General features: G+C 42.8%; 1 protein-coding gene across 1 annotated transcript in view; it reads left to right on the forward strand.

Moving 5' to 3' along the window:
- SLC23A2 (solute carrier family 23 member 2) overlaps positions 1-20969 on the forward strand; it is a 142680-nt gene that overhangs the window by 89078 nt on the left and 32633 nt on the right. Inside the window, exons 5-8 of the mRNA XM_027559429.1 lie at positions 1666-1823; positions 17345-17433; positions 18454-18524; positions 19497-19678. Of these exons, the coding sequence (XP_027415230.1) occupies positions 1666-1823; positions 17345-17433; positions 18454-18524; positions 19497-19678 (500 nt within the window). The remainder of the gene's footprint in view (positions 1-1665; positions 1824-17344; positions 17434-18453; positions 18525-19496; positions 19679-20969) is intronic.

Raw genomic sequence — 20969 nt, forward strand, 5'->3', positions numbered from 1 at the left:
AGAATTCTTTAAAGCAATTATCCTTCAATTAAAAAGAAAAAAAAAAAGAAGTGCTGTGTTGGTCAGGACATAAATGTGGAGGCTTCAGTCTTATTTTTAAAGGAAGGCAGGCTTGCCTTGGTAATGTCTGCTTGCAATTTCCAGTGGGAGCAGAGCAAGGAGGCTGCCAAGGAACGGGTAGGAGGGATGGGGCGAGAGGTGACCCAAGCTGGTGCAGGACTTCTGCATCTTTGGTATCCACTCCCCCCCTCCCCCCAGCCACCACTCCCTTTTCCCACTTACGATTGAAGTGGGCTTTAGGAGAAAGGGGATGACATGGAAGGCTCTTTGCCCAGACACATAGCTCTGGTCTGTGTGTGCCTTGGTTTTGAGGTCTCACTTTGCATTCTTACTTTCTCAAGTTTGAATGATCAGTTCATGCTAAGGAAATCAGTCTCATTACCCAGACAAGTTTATTCTCTTGGAGGTGGACTATATCTGCTGACAGCTGATACTTTGGTTCAGTTTCCAGGCCCTACCCCATCTTAGGTATTAAAACAGTTGTTAAACTGGACAGAAAGGCATTCTAATAAAGAAGGCATAACCAGAGGACCTGACTGGTTAGGCAAATGATTTCCCTAGGACTGAATGTCTCAAACGAGGTTCAGGAAACTTGCTTTTTGAAATGTTGATAGATGTGTCTAGAAGTAGTCTCCCCTTTCAGATGAAATTGGGAAATTCTGATGCATCACTCCCTTCTTGACAGTGCAATCGTGAGCAGCTCTGGGAAGTCCTGATGGGAATGTTCTCTTCCCTTCACCAAACACCTGTTAGTGTTTTACAGTTGGTCTTTTGGGGCTGCAAGCAGCGCATTTTGGCAAAAATGAGCAGAGATGGGGAACTATTAGGAAGAAAAGAGGAAATTTGCACAACAGAAGTAAGAACTCAACAGGCAAGCCTCTGGGAGGAAGGGATGTGAGCAGTGAGAGCTGGAATGTTCTGCCAGGGCTGTAGGGAATTGGGGAGGGGTCCTAAAGGAGGAGTGGGACCAGCTCTTTCTGAATGATTCCCACAGCTGCTTGTGAGTGTAGCGCTTCCCTGACTGCTGTTAAATAATGCCAGGTCATAGGAAAAGATGGAAAATGCCTTGTGCAGTGAAGCTTGTAGCTTTAATCCCCAGACCTAAAAGAATTTTTTAAAAAGGATGAATTATCTCAAAACATAGTTGTAAAATTCTACATAAAATATAGGCAAATCAAAATCTAACATGACTAACTAGGGTTTGTTTCAAGAATGGTTCAATGCCACAGAATTCATGTTAACAGATTCGAGGGGAAAGATCTATGGTTTTAGCAATTGGTGGTGAAAAGCAGTTAAAAAGCAAATATTCTCAGTAAAAATTCTATAGATAAAACATTACTGGTGTTTGTATTGCGTTTCCTTTGTGCTGGCCTGGATTCATGCAAGTAATAAGTAATAATACAGGTGAGTTAGAAGACGAGAAAATGTAATAGAAATGCTGGGGGGAGAAAAAAACAATTTGGCATATGATGAGTGTGTACCTTAAAAAACAAATTCATGTGTGCTACTTTTTAAAAGCAACAGGGGAGTGGTCAAAGTTAGGGTAAAATCAGACAAAATACAAAAAAAGATGAACTTCTCCCCTCTGTCTCTCTGTCCCCACAGCATTACCTGACGTGTTTTAGCGGCACCATCGCAGTGCCCTTTCTGCTGGCCGATGCCATGTGTGTGGGGTATGACCAGTGGGCCACCAGCCAGCTCATTGGGACCATTTTCTTCTGCGTGGGAATCACAACTTTGCTGCAGACCACTTTTGGATGCAGGTGAGATTGGGGCACTGAATTGGGAATGCTGACGTGCCCACGGGGCATTGTGCACATCCACCCAGGGCTGCTTGGAAGGACTGACTGGAGTATGGGGAAGTGTGGCCTAGGGGCCTTTGCCTTGCCTCTCCCAGTCCTGTTGTGTTTCTTCTCTAGGTGGGTGGCACCACTTCCTGGCCAGTTGTGCAGGCTGGAACTCAGCTCCTTCCATCCCACCAGCTGGCAGGGCAAGTTTTCTCTAGTACTCTGTCACTTCCCCAGTTCCTGAAGTTCAGACCTGGACTGTGTTTGACTAGGTTTCCAGTTGGTCTCCCTGCCTCCAAGGCTACTGTCCTCTGCCCCGCTCTGTGTGCCACCCTGGTGTCATTTTTTCAATGTTTGCATCTTCCTGGGTGCTAGGAGGCTACAGCCCTACTCCCTGTTTAAACACTGGGATGTGCCCATTTGTAGGCGTCTCCTTTGTTCTCTGTCCCACCCAGGTATGTCCCTGAGCCCTGCAGTCTCCTCCCGTGCACTCACCAAGAAATGAGCTCCTCCTCAAGCCCGCTGTGCTGTCTTACCTGAGCTTGTGCTGCCCTGCGGCCTTCCAGTCCTGGCTTGTTCCTCTTTTCTCTGTGAAGCACCCTTGACTTCCCCACGCCTCCGTTGTTCTCTCTGAATTCCCACACATGCATCTTGTGTATGTTCTTCTAATGTGACTCTTATTCCACTTTGTCCTTTTTTGTTTGTGTCTTTTCTTGCTGATGTGTGTTCCCTCAAAGTGCAAAGTGCACTTTGCATCCCCAGGCCCCAGCTTACATGGATATGGGGCTGGCATAGGAAGGAAAAGAACTGTCTTCTTTTACCTTCTCCTGCAGTCTTGCTTTGTCCCCTCCTGTCCCCTTTTTCCACCCTCTTCACACTCAGCCTTTTCCTTTACCCTAGGATGTTGCTCAAGGTGGGGAGCCTGTGGTGACAGGACTATTCTCAGGGCAAGGACAGCAGAGTAAACGTATAAGTTCTGTGTCTCCCTGCTAGGGAAGCGGGAGCAAACTCAGAGGGCAAAGAAGGCAGCCTGGTAATCATGGACTGTATTCAGTGAGTCAGAATCCTCAGAACAACCTTCACTTACAGGGGACAGGAGAATATGGGAAGGACAGTGTTAGGGCATTTTGGGTGGCAGCTTAAGCAGTGTCCTCATAAGGAATATGACAGCTCCATAGCAGGTCTGATGACGCAAGGAAGGCTGAAAGGGCTGGCCAGCTCCTCGGATTCTCCAGTCCCCAGCCCCTGCAGGACTGCCTGAAGCCACCATGCTGAGCAGATCCCTTACCTCAGAAAGGAGGGTCGTCTTAGGGGACCCCTGAGGGAAAGGCAGCGTGTTACTCACCTGTTAGGGGAAGGAGATGTATTTGGACACTCCAGAGAGGGCTTGATTAAGTTTCTTAGTGCTCAGGTAGTTAAACTTGGCTGATAGCATCTTTCATCTTTTGTTACAGCATTCAAGATTTTGTGTTTCAAAGCCAGGGTGGTTTAGAAAGTTTTTATTGGCTGACTCAAGGGCCTTACCTTGTACATGGGGAACTGGTTCTCTGGGGAAATACTTGTTTTCTAAACAGCTAGCTCATCAGAGAACTTGTAGCACAAATCATCTATAAATTTAGGCAGTGCCTCTAGTTGAGAATTGTTGGTTGACTTGAAGAGGAAATGAAAGACGTGTTTACCGTGGTATGGCAGGTACCAGGTACAGCTCTGCCCTGGTCTCATATCAGGAAGGCCACTCCTGACTCTACTTCCCTCTTTGTGCTAACACACAGCACCTTTTTCTTGCCTGGGATCCTTGCCTCGAAGCTTCCATCTAGTAGGGAAAAAGTGAGAAGGCACTCAGTGGCTTGGTTTCCAACTCCTCAAAGCCACAAGCTGTTGTTGATACATTCTTTTAAGTTTTGTCCAGCATACATTTGAGGGCCTGCTGTGTGAAGGCGAGCCCAGATGATGAGGTGTATGAGAGGCATTTCCCTCCCTGCTTGACTGGTCACCACCTCTGAGGCTGTTTGTTTGCTGTGCCCCATGTCCCCTGTTTGTTTGCAGTATCCCATCTCCCCCATCCCCTGCATCTCCCTGTCCTTCACCCTTTTCTGTTAAAACTCTAACTCCTCTTTTCCCAACTTCCCTTTGTTTCACTGTGCCTGAAGAGGCAGGGCTACCCCTTCCAGCTGAATCACCTCTCAGATTCTTGCCCCTAGGTCTCCTGTGGCTTTTGTAAAAGAAGAGCAGAGATCTCAAGAATGGCTAAATACCACACCCACCTAGTATTTCCAGCAGACCAAGGTTGACACTCAGACCTCAGGAGAGTGGGGACCCACCCCTGGTACTCAGACACCCAGTACTTACTCAGAACGGGTCAGGGTTGAGCATCCCTAAGTCTATTCCAGGGATGTCTATTCAGCAGAGTCAGAGCAGCAGCATTGCCAGTGTTGGTTAAAATCAAGTTATTGACCATTGTAATGATAAAACTGTAATCCCACGGGCAGTCAGATTCTATAGTTCCCAATAAAGCGTTAGCTCATGCCACATGGCAAATGGTTTCTTTGCCCTTCGCACATGGGGGAGTGAAATGAGTGCGTATGAGGAGTTAGAGAGACCTATGCAGTGTTACAACTCTGGACAGAAGACCTCTCCAGCTCCCAGTTTGCTTTTGTGAAAATGATAGGAGGCTCTTCCTAAGGTGTCCCGTGGATGACACTTGCCATCGTTGTGTGTTTGTAGATTATTATATTATATGCTTCTTCCTAAAATACATTTGAAAAGTTACAAGAGTATAAATAATATGAAAAACCTTCTAATTCTGCTGCTTACTGACATAGACCCTCATCGTCGATTTTGAATTGTCATGTTTACAGACCTGTGCATTTACTTTCTGATCACAAGAGAATCAAACAAACGGATAAAGCAGTTGGGGCTGTGGAAATACAAGGGTGGGACAGTGCAAAAGAAAGGCTGACATGGCCAAGAGTGGAATTTATTCCCAGTATCACAGCCGTAAAGATTGCAGGTGGCCTCTGCGTGTTTGTTGGTGTTTGCAGTTCACACTGGAGAGCTGCAAAAGAAAAAGTTAGGTGGAGTTAGCTGGAGAGCTGCAGAAGAAAAAGACTTTCATGTTCAGCTGTCATGATTTCTAGGGCAGATTTTCAGACTTTTCTAACTGAGTGGTTTGCCATGTGTGTCTGAGTTCTGTCTATTTCTTGATGTGTTTGCCTGACTCCCGTGTAGTACCCAGAACTCCCCTGCACTGAATGTCATGGGTAGATGGCCCATGCCTCTGAGGGATGGGGCCTTTATTGTGAAGAAGCTAAAACCATAATTGCAGGTCTAGAGCAGGGGAAGGAAGTGTAACCATTTCCATTCTCTGGGCTCTGGCCACATTTCACATGGGTGTGCTGAAGAGTGGTGTGCTGTTTCTGGAAAGCTGTTTCATTGCATAAAAATAACCAAAAGTGATATGGAAAAAGTGAGAGTGAAACAGAGGTGTGCCTTTGCAAACCTGAACCATGAGCTTGCAGTGCCAGCTTTAGGATTCAGTGTCAAAAATACTCCTTTGGGGGTCTGTTTTCCATGAGCTGGGCTGGCTAAGGCCACAGAAAATGTGTCTGATGCAGCACATGCTGCAGACCCTCCTTCCTTCCCTGAACATCTCCCCTGGCATGAACGTGGTTTCCTTTCCTCCAGAGATCATGACTTATTTTGGAATGGAGATCATGTGTCTCAGCCCCAGTTGTGTGACTTCTGTGGCTTCAGTGCTTCCCAGAGCCTCTGCCTGTTGGGGATGGGATGTTTCTGTTACAGCTGCTTCTTTCATCCCCTTTCTTCCATCCGACTTTTTCCTTCTTCCTTATTTCCTTTGACTTTGGTCCCCTGCACTTGGCTTTTAACAAGGTCTTTATTGCTCAGTGCCCTTGAGTAAGGTTTCAGCAGTTCTCATTCTGGTTGATTTCAATCCACCTTACCCCTTGGGGTCTTTCTAGGAATTAGTGCAAAGCCTTTAAAATCCCATGAGCGGGGGCAAGGGTCAGAGTCCCCCAACCCAAGTGTTAACCAGCCCGCAGCAGCCAGGCCTCCCTAGCTTTGGGGAGGACTCAGTTAATGCATCACTTTGGCTGTTATTGTCTTTTCCATCAGAGACCAAGCCTGGGTAGCAGCTCTAAGCTTCCCAAGTCCCTGCCCTTGACTGCAGGTGTTAGTGCATAGCTGGGGATGAAGGAGGGCCCTCTGGGATGGACCCTGCCCTTTGCACATCATGCTGACCTTTTCCGACCTTCCCTGAGGTGTGCAGGTGCTGTGTTTGGGGACCACATCCAGTCTTTTGTTCTAGGTTCCTCTTAGAGTCCTTTCTGTCAGCTCTCCAGAAAAAGAAAAAATTGCGGGCTGAGAGGCCCTTTCCTTGAGAGCCTCTCCTGGCTATAACAGGCCTGCTGGAGACTCACAGAATTTTCCTTTGCTGAGAAAAGGTAGGGTTTTGGCTAAGACAGTAGCTAGCACAGCAGCCTGACCTCTAACAGAGTTGTCTGTCCTGAGGAGGAAGCTCCCCTGTTTCTCACCTCCTTGGGTTCCGGGGCTGGTACATGTTGTGTGCTCACTCACTGTAGGGGGTGGCTCCAGGATACTTCAAGATCTCAAGTTGGAGGCTTTGAACTCTTCACTTGATGATATTTAGAACAGTGGAGAGATGCAGGGCTTAGATTGGGATATGGGAGACTGGGATTTCTCTCACATTCTTTCTCTGTATATGTATTTGTGCTGGGGTATATATGCAACTTTTTTAATTAATTGAGAGTTCCAGGCAGCATGGTGATACCTCACTCCTAAATACTCTCCTAGAAATGAGGGTCTCTTGTGTAACTATTTACCACACCTGAGAAATTTGAGTCATATCATCTAATATGCAGTCTATATCTAATTACCCTGCTGCTACTGCTAAGTCACTTCAGTCATGTCCGACTCTGTGCGACCCCACAGACGGCAGCCCACCAGGCTCCCCCGTCCCTGGGATTTTCCAGGCAAAAACACTGGAGTGGGTTGCCATTTCCTTCTCCAATGTATGAAAGTGAAAAGTGAAAGTGAAGTCGCTCAGTCGTGTCCGACTCTTAGCGACCCCATGGACTGCAGCCTCCCAGGCTCCTCCATCCATGGGATTTTCCAGGCAAGAGTACTGGAGTGGGGTGCCATTGCCTTCTCCGTCTAATTACCCTAGTTGTCCCTAAAATACCTATTATGGCTATTCTGGCCACCTCTCTGAACCAGGATCCAGTTAAGTTTGTATGGTGCATTTGTTGTGTTTCTGTGGTCTGATACATTTTTCTTCCACATGATCCAGTTTTTTTTACGTAATGATTAAAGGTTTTATTTGGCAGGAAGATAAATAATAATTCTAACCATACATAAACATAACAACAATGCTCAAGATGTAGAAATCAAGAACTAATAGAACTATAAAAAGAAATAGAGAAATACACTATCATAGTGGAAGATGTCAACCTTTTTGTTTTAAATTGAAGTCTATTTAACCTATAACACTGTGTCAGTTCCGAGTTGATATTTCTATACATTAAAAAATGATTGCCACAGTAAGTCTAGTTACCATTTGTCACCATACAAAATTATTACAATTTTTATTGACTATAAAATTGTGATTATTTTATTTATTGACTCCTGCTGTATATTTTATCCTAGTGACATTTGTTTTTAAACTGGAAGTTTATACTTCTTTAACTCCCTCACATGTTTTACTCATCCCTTCCACCCTCTGCCTCTAATGATCACCAGTTTTTTTCTGTATCTATGAATCTATTTCTGTTTTGTTATGTTTGTTCATTTATTTTGATTTTTATGTGTTCATTGATAGATGAATGGATAAAGAAGATGTGGTTTATATATATATTTATATATATATACACACAGACACACATATATATACACACAATGGAATAGTACTCATCTATAAAAAAGAATGAAACCTTGCTATTTGTGACAACATGCATGAACCTAGAGCATGTTATACTAAGTAAATAAGTCAGATAGAGGAAGACGAATATCATGTTTCCACTTACAGGTAGAATTTAAAAATTGAAATACATGATCCTCTTTTTAAAGAGTCCAGGGCAGTTGTCTTGTTGAGCGTTCCATGGTCTGAATGTGTCTACTTGTGTTCTTGGGGGTGGTATTTGATTTGTTCCACAATTCTAAACTGGGAGCTGGGTCCAAAGGCATGGTTGATTCAGAATGAACATTTTTGCCAGCATTACTGTATAGATGATAGTGAGTGTATCATGTTAAGTAGGTTCTTAATGGCAAGTTGTAGGTTTTTCCTGCCTCCATGTAAAAAAAAAATATATATATATATATATATATATATATATATATATATATACTATTTAACTCAAAAAAATTTAGGTAGTATATTAAAAACATGGGCATCAGTGAAAAACTAGAGGTCACTACCTTGGAGAAAGAGGGGAGCTTTGCCTGGCTCCCCTCACCAGCTGTATAGTGGGGCTTTGGCTTCAGAGGTGACATCACTCCCATTCTCCCGTTTACTTTTTTAAAAACATTTATTTGTTTGACTGCGTTGGAGCTTTGTTGCAGCATGAGGGCTCTTCATTTAGGAATACAGGATATTTTGTTGTGGCAGGTGGGCTTCTGTAGTTACAGCAAGCGGGCTTAGTTGCTCTTTGGCATGTGGGATCTTAGTTACCCAACCAGGATTCAAACCCACATCCTCTGCACTGGAAGGGGGATTCTTAACCACTGGATCACCAGGGAAGTCCTCAGCTGTGTGGCTTTGGCTAGTTGACTGGTCTCAAAACCCCTTCTCTCCTCTCCAGAATGGTAATAGTAATAAAGTTGTTAGTAAGCATCAAATAAGATAATATCTGGCACCTGTCCACACTTGCCTGTTGGTGCTTATTAGTTTAGTGGCCCCTCGGAAGGGTGTGTAGGTGAGGCAGATGAGGGTGCACCTGCTCTGGGACACCAAATGGAGCTGCTAGTGCTTGATGACACAACAGGGGTTGAGTGCACTCCTTGGCCACACGACCACTGGTGAACTCCTTCAACTCGAGCTTTTCTGAGTGGTCTCCCCCTTCAGTTAACATGTTATTTCTCTGTTTGCTAATATTTCTGATGCTTCAGATGACTAGGAGACTAAGTCCTCTTATATGTGGGGTTAATGAATTTAGTTCCCCACAGTCTTTTTTCTTTGACTGTGACATCTCACTTGCCCCTTATGTTTCCACGTGTTCTAAAATGCACGTCTTCCTCATGGCCCACTGACTCTCCCTTTTATCCTTCCTTTTCAGGCAGGTGGACTGCCTGACAAAAGCTGCACCGGGATAGAGCAGCACTACACACGAGCCACAGATAGAGCTTCTTGTCAATACCCAGAGTGAAGCTCTTTTCTTTTTCAGTTTTGTGTTTTTGTAACTATTTGACATAACTCTAGTACTTTAAGGAATCATCCCCCCATTTCTCCTCCAAGAAAGACACTTTATAGACAAAATTTTTTTAAGTCTATCGATTGAAGGGTAATTGACACAGAGTAAAATTTTCCTTTTTTCCTGTGCATAGTTAGATGAATTTTTACTCATGTGTACAGTCACTTAATCACCACCACAACCAATAGATAGAGCATCTTCCACATCAAAGAATTCCCTTATGCTTCTCTGTGACTGACTAGATATTTAAGTAATGTAATAAACTTTTGACTTGAAATAGTTAATACTATCATGCTTGAAAAAGAGGTTATCAAAATTGGACCCAGCCAGGCCCCCTAAATTCCTGTGCTCTGTCTGGACAAAGCCTCCTGCTGGGAGAGTAGCCAGTTGGCTGCTTTCTACTGAGGTCCCCCAGGAGTGTGTCTAACTGAAAGTGTTAACTGAGCTAATTCATATAATTTTGATATTTGCATATAAGACCAGAATATCATGGACATGAAGATAAACATTAGACTTGCCTTTAGTTAAGAGTTTTCTTTGAATCAACTCAAAATGGATTAGAAATCCAAATGCAAGAAATGTGAAACCATATAACTGTTAGAATAAAACCAGGGTGAATTCCTTCATAACTTGAGTAGGGAAAGAGTTTTAAAATAGGACTCAAACTCTAGAATCAATAAAAGGATTAAAATATAATGCCATTAAGTGTTTTAAAATTTTAAGCTTTGCATTGTAAAAAATATAAAAAATGGCAAACTGGAGAAAATATTTGTAATACAGGTAAGTTCTAATATCTCTAACTGGGGCTTCCCAGATGGCTCAGTGGCAAAGAATCTGCCTGCCAATGCAGGAGACTCAGGTTCGATCCCTGGGTCAAGAAGATTCCCCATGGAGAAAGAAATGGCAACCCAATCCAGTATTCTTGCCTGGTAAATCCCATGGACAGAGGAGCCTGGCAGGCTACAGTCCATGGGGTCACAAAAGAGTTGGACACAATTTAGCAACTAAACAACAATGTGTCTAATATAGAAAGAACTCTTACAATCAAAGTTAAAAATATATATATATATATAGAAAAAGCAAAAGACACAAATAGACAATTCTCAAAAAAGCTATATGTATGATGGCCCTTCATCATAGGAAAGGATCAAATTGACTTTATAATAAGAGAAGTACGAACTAAATCTACTCTGAGACACCATTTGTCTCCTTTGTCAATTGACAAAAAATAATTTGGACAAGCCACCCTGATGGCAAAACTGAGAGAATGGGCATTGTTACACATTGCTGTCAGGAGTGTGTGGCTCAGACAGTAAAGAATCAGCCTGCAATGCAGGAGACCTGAGTTCAATCCCTGGGTTGGGAAGATTCCTTGGAGAAGGGAATGGCTACCCACTCCAATATTCTTCCCTGGAGAATTCCATGAACAGAGGAATCTGGCGGGCTACAGTCTATGGGGTTTCAAAGAGTTGGACATGACTGAGTGACACTTTCAGTTTTTCAGAAACTAAATCTACCCTAAGACACAATTTGTCTTGTCAGATTAACAAAAATAATTTTAACAAGCCTGTAGGAGAACAGGCATTGTTACATGTTGCTGTCAGGAGTGAAAATAGTTCAGTCCCTATGAGGAGGGGTGTTACAGTATTGAGAGCACATATGCATTTACCATTTGATCTAACAGTCCTACTTCTAGAAATTTACCCTGCAGATACGCTCCCACAAATGCAAAATAAATGCAGAAAGTTTTTTTATTGCTGTGTAATTTGTAATGACAAAATAGTTAACACAACTTAAATGCCCATATGTAGGAGACTATCATACATCACAGTGAATGCAGCTCTGAGAAAGAATAAGGAAGAGCTTCTTGAACTGGTATAGAGTACGTTCTAAGGATATATTGGAAAAAGCAAGTTGTAAAACAGTGTGTATGTTTGAAGAAATAAGGATAAGTTAGAAATTAATAAAAATGGTTAATGATAAGTGAGATTTGGAGGGTGGAGGTGATAGGAATGGGAGTGACCATATGTTTTATGGTTTTATTTTAAAACTATAAAATATTCAACATGTTCAAAACACAAACTCTAAAAGGATGAAGAAACACAAATCCTAAAATTGAATACAAACAGAAACAAGTGAACCTATGACAAATTGCTGGCCACATGGGAAAAGAATTAATTCATAGACTTTAGAACATAGTACTATGCACACTCTGAATGAAATATATTCTAAAGGAAAAAAAAAAGAGAAACCTTAAACTTTCAGTTTGGTTCAGTCGCTCAGTCCTTTCCAACTTTGCGACCCCATGAACCTCAGCACGCCAGGCCTTCCCGTCCATCACCAACTCCTGGAGTCTACCCAAACCCATGTCCATTGAGTCGGTGATGCCATCCAACTATCTCATGCTCTGTTGTCCCCTTCTCCTCCTGCCCTCAGTCTTTCCCAGCATCAGGGTCTTTTCAAATGAGTCAGCTCTTTGCATCAGGTGGCCAGAGTATTGGAGTTTCAGCTTCAACCTTAAACTTAGTAGTCTTATTAGTAGTGACATTGGTATAATTCTGGAACTGTGGTGCTTTGGGCAAATTTGGGACAGTTTATATTAAAAGGAATAGTCATGGAAGTGTGTTATTAAACTGAATGAAAAATTAGTCCATGTGTTTATGATGATATTTTCTTTTTGGACAAAAAGAAAAGCTCTTTACAAAAGGACACAAAGGGACTTCCTTGGTGGTCCGGTGGCTAAGACTCCGAGCTCCCAATGCAGGGGGTCTGGGTTCGATCCCTGGTCAGGGAACTAGATCCCACATGCTGCACCTAAGACCTGGCACAGCCAAATAAATAAATGCATTTAAAAACAATCGAACAAACAAACCAAAAGGACAGTAATTAATATCAATGGAATGATAAAATTAAAAATTATAGTTTTTAAGCCACACTGTAAGAATGTTAATAAACTAGTGAGAATATAATATTTGTACAATTTAAGAATCACCTTATAGATAATTTATTCATTACAAAAGGAAGAGGCACTTTTAAAATGGAGAGTTCCAGTAGTCACTACCCTGACCAAGTTTTCTTACTTCATGGGACAGCCTGACAGGCCTCCTGATGTGATGCTATAAGAAAGGTACGACACCTGAGCAGTCTTTGCCAGAAGTATTTGGAAGTGAAAGTCGCTCAGTTATTTCCGACTCTTTGTGACCCCATGGACTGTACAGTCCATGGAATTCTCCAGGCTGGAATACTGGAATGGGTAGCCGTTCCCTTCTCCAGGGGATCTTCCCAACCCAGGGATCAAACCCAGGTCTTCCGCATTGCAGGCGGATTCTTTACCAGCTGAGCACCAAGGAAGTTCAAGAATACTGGAGTGGGTAGCCTATCCATTTCTCTAGTGGATCTTCCCCACCCAGGAATTGAACTGGGAGCCTATCCCTTCTCCAGGTGATCTTCACCACCCAGGAATGGAACTGGGGTCTCCTGCATCGCAGGTGATTCTTTACCAGCTGAGCTACCAAAGAAGGCAGTGACACCTGAGTAGTCTTTGCCAAAAATGTTTAGCCTGACTCTTAAGTATGATGCACGATAACCAGCTGCAGTGTAGAAACTGTGATTGGATATTAGCACTTTTATAAACAATTAGGGACTTCTGTCTAGTGACAGATTTCACCTTCTAATGCAAGGGGTGCAAGTTTGATCCCTGACTGGGGAACTAAGGTCCCACATGCCTTTGGCCAAAAAAATGCAAAAAATGTAAAACAGAAGCAATATTGTAACAAATTCAGTAAAGACTTAAAAAATGGTCCACATTAAAAAAAAAAATCTTAAAAGAATTTGGGGAATTTAAGTATGGCCTAACTATTAGGCCTTGTTATTAAAATTCATGTCACCTTTCTTGGGTGTGATTATGGGGCAGGGGGCAATGATGTGGAAGGATTTATTTATTCTTAAGAGATGCCTGCTAAAGTGTTTGGGTAGAGGACTCCATGCCCACAAGCTCCTTTTCAGCAGTCCAGCAGATACATACATACATGTAGGTGTAGTAAACAGTACGGAAATATTTCCAATTAAGAAAAGAATATTTTTTGACACATTGTATTTTGCTTTTCTTAAGGCCAAACTTGCAGTTGTGCTGCAGCTTAGATTCAAGTAAATGTTTACTTGGTGATGAAAGTTTTTGTTACCAACTTGATTACTTTCTTGGTAGATGGAGGAAGCCAGGCACAGAGTGTATTCTCTGTGCTGTTGAATTATGTGTTTGCTTTATTCATTTTCATTAAATGGTTTAGTTCTGGGCAGATGCATTTCATCCCTTCTTGGTGCTGCTAGTGGGACTGTTTCCTTTTAAACTTTTTGATACCTTTTCTTTGATGGCACCATAGAGGACGGCCAGCCTCTGGGGCATGGGGGAGTTATCTGATTTTATCTTGAAAATCCATGCACATTGAACTCTCTACTCTCTCTGCTGCTGCTGCTGCTAAGTCGCTTCAGTCGTGTCCGACTCTGTGCGACCCCATAGACGGCAGCCCACCAGGCTTCCCATCCCTGGGATTCTCCAGGCAAGAACACTGGAGTGGGTTGCCATTTCCTTCTCCGATGCGTGAAAGTGAAGTTGCTCAGTCGTGTCTGACTCGTAGCGACGCCATGGACTGCAGCCTACCAGGCTCCTCTGTCCATGGGATTTTCCAGGCAAGAGTACTGGAGTGGGTTTCCACTGCCTTCTCCACAGTCTCTACCCAGTGCCTTTAATCTTAAAAAAGTTCTCCCCCAAATTTGCAGTTAAAATCAACATGGCAGAAAGACATAACCTCTTATTTCTAGTCTAATAAAATTCCTCTCGAAAGATATTTGTCAATAGCACCTTCATTAATTACTAAGCGGAAGTTAGTGCTGGGGGTCCAGTGATGGGTAAACAGGCTCAGTTCCTACTGTCAGGGCGATACCACCCCTTGGGGAGATGAGCAGGTTAGCAGCAGGGAGCTCTTCAATACAGATGCTTCAGTGCTGTGAAGGGAGCTGTAGAGGCCGAAACCTGACATGGGCAGGCTGGTCATCTGAACTGCCACCACAGGATGGGTGGAGTCAGTGAAACGAGGACCACTAACCAGAGCTCTGTCACAGCCTCTTGGAATGCCTTGAGAATAGTTTTGGAGTTAAGGTCAACTTTTGCATTTTCCCCCCAGAAGTGATCCTTTCAGAGCAAGGTTCTTCACTAGTTTTTCTCTTGTTTACAAGAAAATTGCAAGGCATTTGCTCTTTGGTCCCCTCTGACCTTCACCACACCAATTCCCACCCACAGTAAAGTATCTGCAATTCTTTGAGGATTTCTGGGTCTGTTTTGTGGCTGTCATTTGCATCTGCTCTCCTCTGCCTGGATTACTAACTTCTTGCTTATGGGCCAAAGTACCTATTGTCCTTTAAGTGATAACAGACTCCCATGGCATCTTGTACCGTCTCCCTCACTACCCTTCATGTATAGCCATGATAGATAATCTGTTTCACACAACAGAAACCCCTCAAGGGCCCAGGGGTGGTTTTTCCCATTGTCTCATCTGTTCATAAGTGTGCCTGTGTCAAGCAGACACCCAGGAAACGTTCATCAAGAGACCAAAATGATAAATCACTTCATCTGGCATAGGGGTCGATGCCTAGTGTGTCAGCCTCACCCAGAAGTAATTATTCAAAATGCACATTCAGAGACTCCACCTGAGACTCTGATTAACTTGGACTGAGTGAGATGAAGAAATGTTCATTTTTAACCAGCGCCCACCACCCCCCCCCCCCCCACGCCACCCCAGGGAATCATGAAGCAGTTCCCTGGCAACTTGGGGAGTAACTTGTAGAAATCATGGCCAGAATGTCCTCAGTAGGGGAATGCATTATAGATCCTTAGGAGAGCCAAGAATAGTTCCTGGAGGAGATGGTATTTTCTGTGGCCTTTAAATGTTGAATAGAAATGGAGCTTTAGAAATGAATTGATAACTGAAGAGATAAGCAAAGGCTCAGAGGCAAGAACATAGACTGCTTGCCTGGAGTGCAGGTGTGTGACATGATGGGTGAGAGACTAGACTGGGAAATGGATTCAGGTCACCTGGATGCTCAAGAGGAAATGAGGCACCTCCAGCAGAGTTTTGAACAAAGTAAGAACTTGTGTGGGGCTTGTTAAGGTTTTTTGTCTCTCCTGGGGCTACAAAATCTGCTCATATTTTCTTAATGACATCTGCTACTGCTGCTAAGTCACTTCAGTCGTGTCCAACTCTGTGTGACCCCATAGACGGCAGCCCACCAGGCTCCCCGTCCCTGGGATTCTCCAGGCAAGAACACTGGAGTGGGTTGCCATATCCTTTTCCAATGCATGAAAGTGAAAAGTGAAAGTGAATCACTCAGTTGTGTCTGACTCTTAGCGACCCCATGGGCTGCAGCCCACCAGGCTCCTCCATCCATGGGATTTTCCAGGCAAGAGTACTGGAGTGAGGTGCCATTGCCTTCTCCATTAATGACATCTAGTTAACACTATTTATTAACTTTTAAAATGTCTACTAAAAAAAAAATTCTACATTTTTGGGTTATCTTCACATATTTAAGATATACTTTCCCTGTAGTCAAGGTTAGCAATTTTATTTTTTCTGTAGTGTGTTAACCAGTGAATATTTTAGGCTGTGTGTTCCCTGTTGTAACTATTCAGCTCTACCATTGAAGCATAAAAGTAGGCGAAGACAGCTCATGAATGAGTGAGGGTGGTGGCTGTGTCCCAGTGAAACTTTACTCATAAAACCAGGTGGTTTTCCAACTCCTTGTGTAAAGAAAAGCACAGTTTAATTTGTTTCCTTTCCAGTCATCAGTACAGAGTAAAAGAACAGACAGTCCTGTCTGCTTGGAGAGCCCAGGGATCTGAAGTTTAGATGATTGTATGGGGGAAGAGCCTCATCTACCTCAGAATAGTGTGTATCAGCTCTGTATTTGTAAAGTGGCTCTATGTCCTTCAGCCAGAGCCACTGTTTCTCAATCCAGTTACTGTGTCGCTCAGGGCAGGACGTACTGTCAGCTCAGAGGAGAGCCTGGCTGGGTTCCTATCCTCCTGGCCAGGACACTGATTCAAGGCTGCTTAGGAGTATTTTAAGAATGATCTGGATATCTGAAAGTTCCAAACCCTGCAAACCAAAGGGCTAGTTTCATATTTTACCCTCAAAATAATGTTAAAGATAGTGATTGAGTTCCTTTGTTAGCCCATTAGAGCCACCTTAATACAACTCCAGTGGAAAACACTCTATTATACTCAAATAATAAAATCTTTTGAATTTGAGTAGCACCCGTGCTCATAAAATCAATATGAATTATCTAGAATGTAATTGAATGATGGTATCTGAGGATCTCTGCATTTAGTTTGACAGTGTAGGCAGGAAATTTAACAGAATCTGCAAGTTTTCTGGGTCCTTTAGAAATAAGGGTACAAGCGCTTTTTTGAGTATTTTTTATGATTAAGCAGAATGTTTTATCTACTGTTGATTTGTAACTTGCAGTTTTCCTTTTTCTCAATAGATAACTAACATAATCTTAATGCTTATCCCCAGTGATTCATGGCAGTTTTTGACTTACAAAATGGAATGACAGGGGGAGATAGGTTTTTCTCCCATGATAACCAATAAGAATTTGAAAGGGAGGAGGATGGTAAAATAGAAGAGGTACATTGATGTTTAATAAGGAGCTCACAAGCTCAGCAGGACAGAGACACCCCAATGCCTGCATTCCCCCCACCAAGGGGAAAGGTGGTAATGTCAGGGGCTGGTATTGGGGTGCTGGCACTGACTACAGAGCTCCCCCAGAACCTACCCTGGGGCTCTCTGGGGAGAGAGCATTAGGAGGGGAGAATGGAGAAGCCAGCGTCCCTGGCTGCATGGCCAAGGATATCTTTGCAGACTGGGGCTTTTTTTCCAGGTGTGCCTGCGTTTACTCATGTGCTGTTTGTCTATGGAAAAGACTGTTAAGCTGTCAAATAGTGAACTACCTCGGTAGTTCCTGATGCCGTGATCATGGTTTTGGTCTCGTTTCTTTTAGGTTACCCCTGTTTCAGGCCAGTGCTTTTGCATTTCTGGCCCCTGCTCGAGCCATCCTGTCTTTAGATAAATGGAAATGTAACACCACAGGTAATTGCAGTTATTTCCACATATGTCATTGGGGTCCTTTAATGCAGATGATAGAAGGGAGGCCTGGATGTGCTGCCCCCAGCAGTGGTAAATCCTTTCTGGAATCAGGCACAGAACACACAACCAACAAAATAGCTTAGAATACTCCAATCTGTGGATCGTGTTTCTGTCTCTCTCTGTATCCACTCATTCATCCCTACCCCCAGAGCAAGTAAGGACCAGTAAAGGACCTCATTTCTCTGTGCTAATGAAATTGATAAATATGGAAACAGAATAGAAAAATATTTGTGCTGTTTTTCTGCCTCTTTCTTTCAGTGGATTTTACGAACCACCAGTAGTCACTCTCTTTGCTGCATCAGCATCCTTTCTCTGAAACATCTTTGCTTTTTAAGGATCTAGCTGCTTTGGTTTTCTGCAAATGACTTTCATTCCACCTCCTATCCTCCTCATAGTGATTGCAAAGATCCTTAAATAACCCAGTAAGGTCAGGAAGAGATCAGATAGGGGATTTGAGGAAAGCAGACAGACCTGTTGTACTCTCAAAATACTGTTAAATTTTTAGGCTCTAGGAGCAGAATTTTCTAGTCTTTATTTCCTTCCTTGCTCCTAGGAGTTACTTTGTGACCACTAATTTGATTTAGGAACAGAAAAAGGGCCTCAGTTTTATCTAGGTTTTTAAAACCTTAGTCAGGCAACCTTGCTATTGGTCATTTCAATAAGCTGCTTGCAAAGGTTGGTCTTCGTATGAGACTGGGACTAGCAGTGTGTATCAGCAGTTCAGTCAGCTTCTGAGAAGCTGGGAGCTCTTGTTGGTGAATAAATTTGGTTATATTAGCGATAGGGAATCCACCTTTCAGTATGATATGCTGTACTGTTGTAACTTGAATTTTAGGGTTGGGTATTTATACAGATATACTTAGAACAGGGAGACAATTCTTCTTAAAAAGAGTAAAATGAATATGTCCCATCAAACATCAGTGTCACTCCAAGAAAAATTTTGTCTTTGTTTTTGTTTTCAAGATGTTTCGGTTGCCAACGGAACGACAGCGCTGTTACACACAGAACACATCTGGTATCCCCGAATACGCGAGGTAAATGATGAGCATTGTCTAGTACGGCTTCTTTGTGTTTCTTCTCATCTTCAGTGTTGGTCATGCCCAGTATACTGAAGATGCTTACACTGAGCTCTTTTTTTTTTCCAGCTACTGATATGTTCATTTGTGTTGTGAAATTCAATTTAGATGACATCGCTATAAAATAAAGCTTGTAGAAGTGCTTTGTGCCACCAGACAGTATTGTTTCTTGCCCTCTTTTCTGTCCTTCTTTCTCTTCCTCCTCTCCTGTGCTGCCACAGACCTGTCTGCTTACACCCTCCAGCATAACCAGCCGAGGGACATGGCTCCCTTTGGAGGGAGCCACAGAGTTGATAGGTTGCAAAACGATTTATTCTTGCCTCAGTGTTTGTCTGTGTTGGTTGAAGGAGTTAAAGCCATTTGTCTGCTTCGGTGCACTTGGATAGAATAGGGAGGGTATGGGAGTCCTTAGATACAAAGAATGACTGACATTTTATCCATATCTTCCAAAACCTGTAAAACCATTCACCATTAGTTTAGAATTAACAGATATGACCATTCTGTACAATAGAAATATTCCTTTAGAATTTTTGTCAGTAACACTACCTTTTAAATGTCCTGCAGGAGCTACTTCTTAAAGTCAAGAATCTTTGTATTGCATTGTACCTTTGAGGCTTGTTTTGAATGTTGTGTCTTAAATGAGAATGATAAATTATGTCTGTCTCAATCAGTGCAATAGGAAAGCTGATTTTGTGTCCAGTGCCCATTTCGGTAATACTCTTACATCAGTCTGGTGATACTTAGGTTTGCTAGGTCCCAATCACACCCACTGGTATCTTTAGGGTTTCCCAGGAATTTCTCAGCTATGTCATGCCTATTTTATAATAGCTTGATGCCTTACAGAATTATCAGTTGTGGTTGCAGGTGACATTTAAGAGTGTGTGATTTATAAGCAGCTTGCTCTTATGTCTGTGTCCTCTCTTGCTCCAGATCCAGGGAGCCATCATCATGTCCTCATTGATAGAAGTGGTCATCGGCCTCCTGGGCCTGCCTGGGGCTCTGCTGAAATACATCGGGCCCCTGACCATCACACCCACGGTGGCCCTCATTGGCCTCTCTGGTTTCCAGGCAGCAGGAGAGAGAGCAGGGAAGCACTGGGGCATCGCCATGCTGTAAGTGTTCCAAGGCCACTCAGGAGTGGACAGTAAAAAAATCTCCTTTCTTCCCAACACCGAGGGACAGCTTCTTTGAATGTTTTGAACATTTATACAGACTTTAGGAGATATGTAAGATTAGTCTGATAGTTTAAACTTTATTTGTTTCATGCCAGGGAATTATTAAAGTGCCATGCAGTCAAGGTATTCTAAAGATTGGGAGGGTTGTAAGGTTTTAAACTTAGAGAAAGGAGTAAGATGGGGGTGCCATTAACTCTTGACTTCTGGGGTCATGCCAAGTCTCATATATGGAAATTGAAATACTAAGAAGCTGAATCCTTTAAATGAGACTCAAAAATATTTCCAGACTGGCAGGAGACAGAGCTGTGGCCTGCAGTGTTGGCATCAAGGGTCATGTGGCTCTCAGGTCAGACAGCTCTGCACACCTGTCACAAAGCTGTCATTTCTGCCAGAGTCCTGCTGGTCGGTGCCAGTCCTTTCGCACAGTACTTGAAGTGAATTAAATATGTCACTTATCCCTTTTTTCAGTAATGTCAGTAAAGACATTCAGAACTTTATAAGGTTGATTATTAGAGGCACTGCTTTCTGTGTACCACAGATAGAACCCACAGTCTCTGCATATCTCTGTAGAGCATATTTCTGTAGAGCATATTTCTATAGAGCATACGTAAGAGTTGACCACCTCATAAGAAATGATTCTAAGACTCTAGAATTTTTGCAATCAGTCAGATTTCTTAAAAAATTAAGTAACACAAGAGGATTTCTAATTGTTTTTGTTTTGTGAAAATTTCTGTAATTATTCAATGAAAAACACTATGTATTGAGCCTACATATCATGCTTTACATAACACTGGTTGTATATATTATAAATTAAGGTAGGTACCAGTGTTATCCCTGTTTAACAAGTAAAGAAATCCAGGGACAAAGATGCAGTGTTAGTTTTTCAGGGTCACACAGTTAGCCAGGATGCTTTTCAAAACCCAAATAGTCTGATTCGAACTTAACCCGTGACACTTAATTCTGCCTCTCTGTGTTAGAATGTGGTTTACAAATAAAGTGAATCCTTACATAATTGTAATCCATATATCATTATAAATTAAAGTATGAGAAAACATCCAGCGTTGTTCTTAGTTTTCTCATTTCACCAAAGGTTGTCAATATTTCCATATCAGGATGGGTGTGTTGAAGGCACGTGAGAATGTTCACTCAGTGAAATGCAGTAAGTTCCAAAAAGGAGAAATTGTGTTTACTGTCCTGCTGTAAACTTTAGGAACCAATAATAAAAGAA

Source organism: Bos indicus x Bos taurus, chromosome 13 (genome assembly GCF_003369695.1).
Source record: "Bos indicus x Bos taurus breed Angus x Brahman F1 hybrid chromosome 13, Bos_hybrid_MaternalHap_v2.0, whole genome shotgun sequence".
Taxonomy (NCBI): Eukaryota; Metazoa; Chordata; class Mammalia; order Artiodactyla; family Bovidae; genus Bos; species Bos indicus x Bos taurus.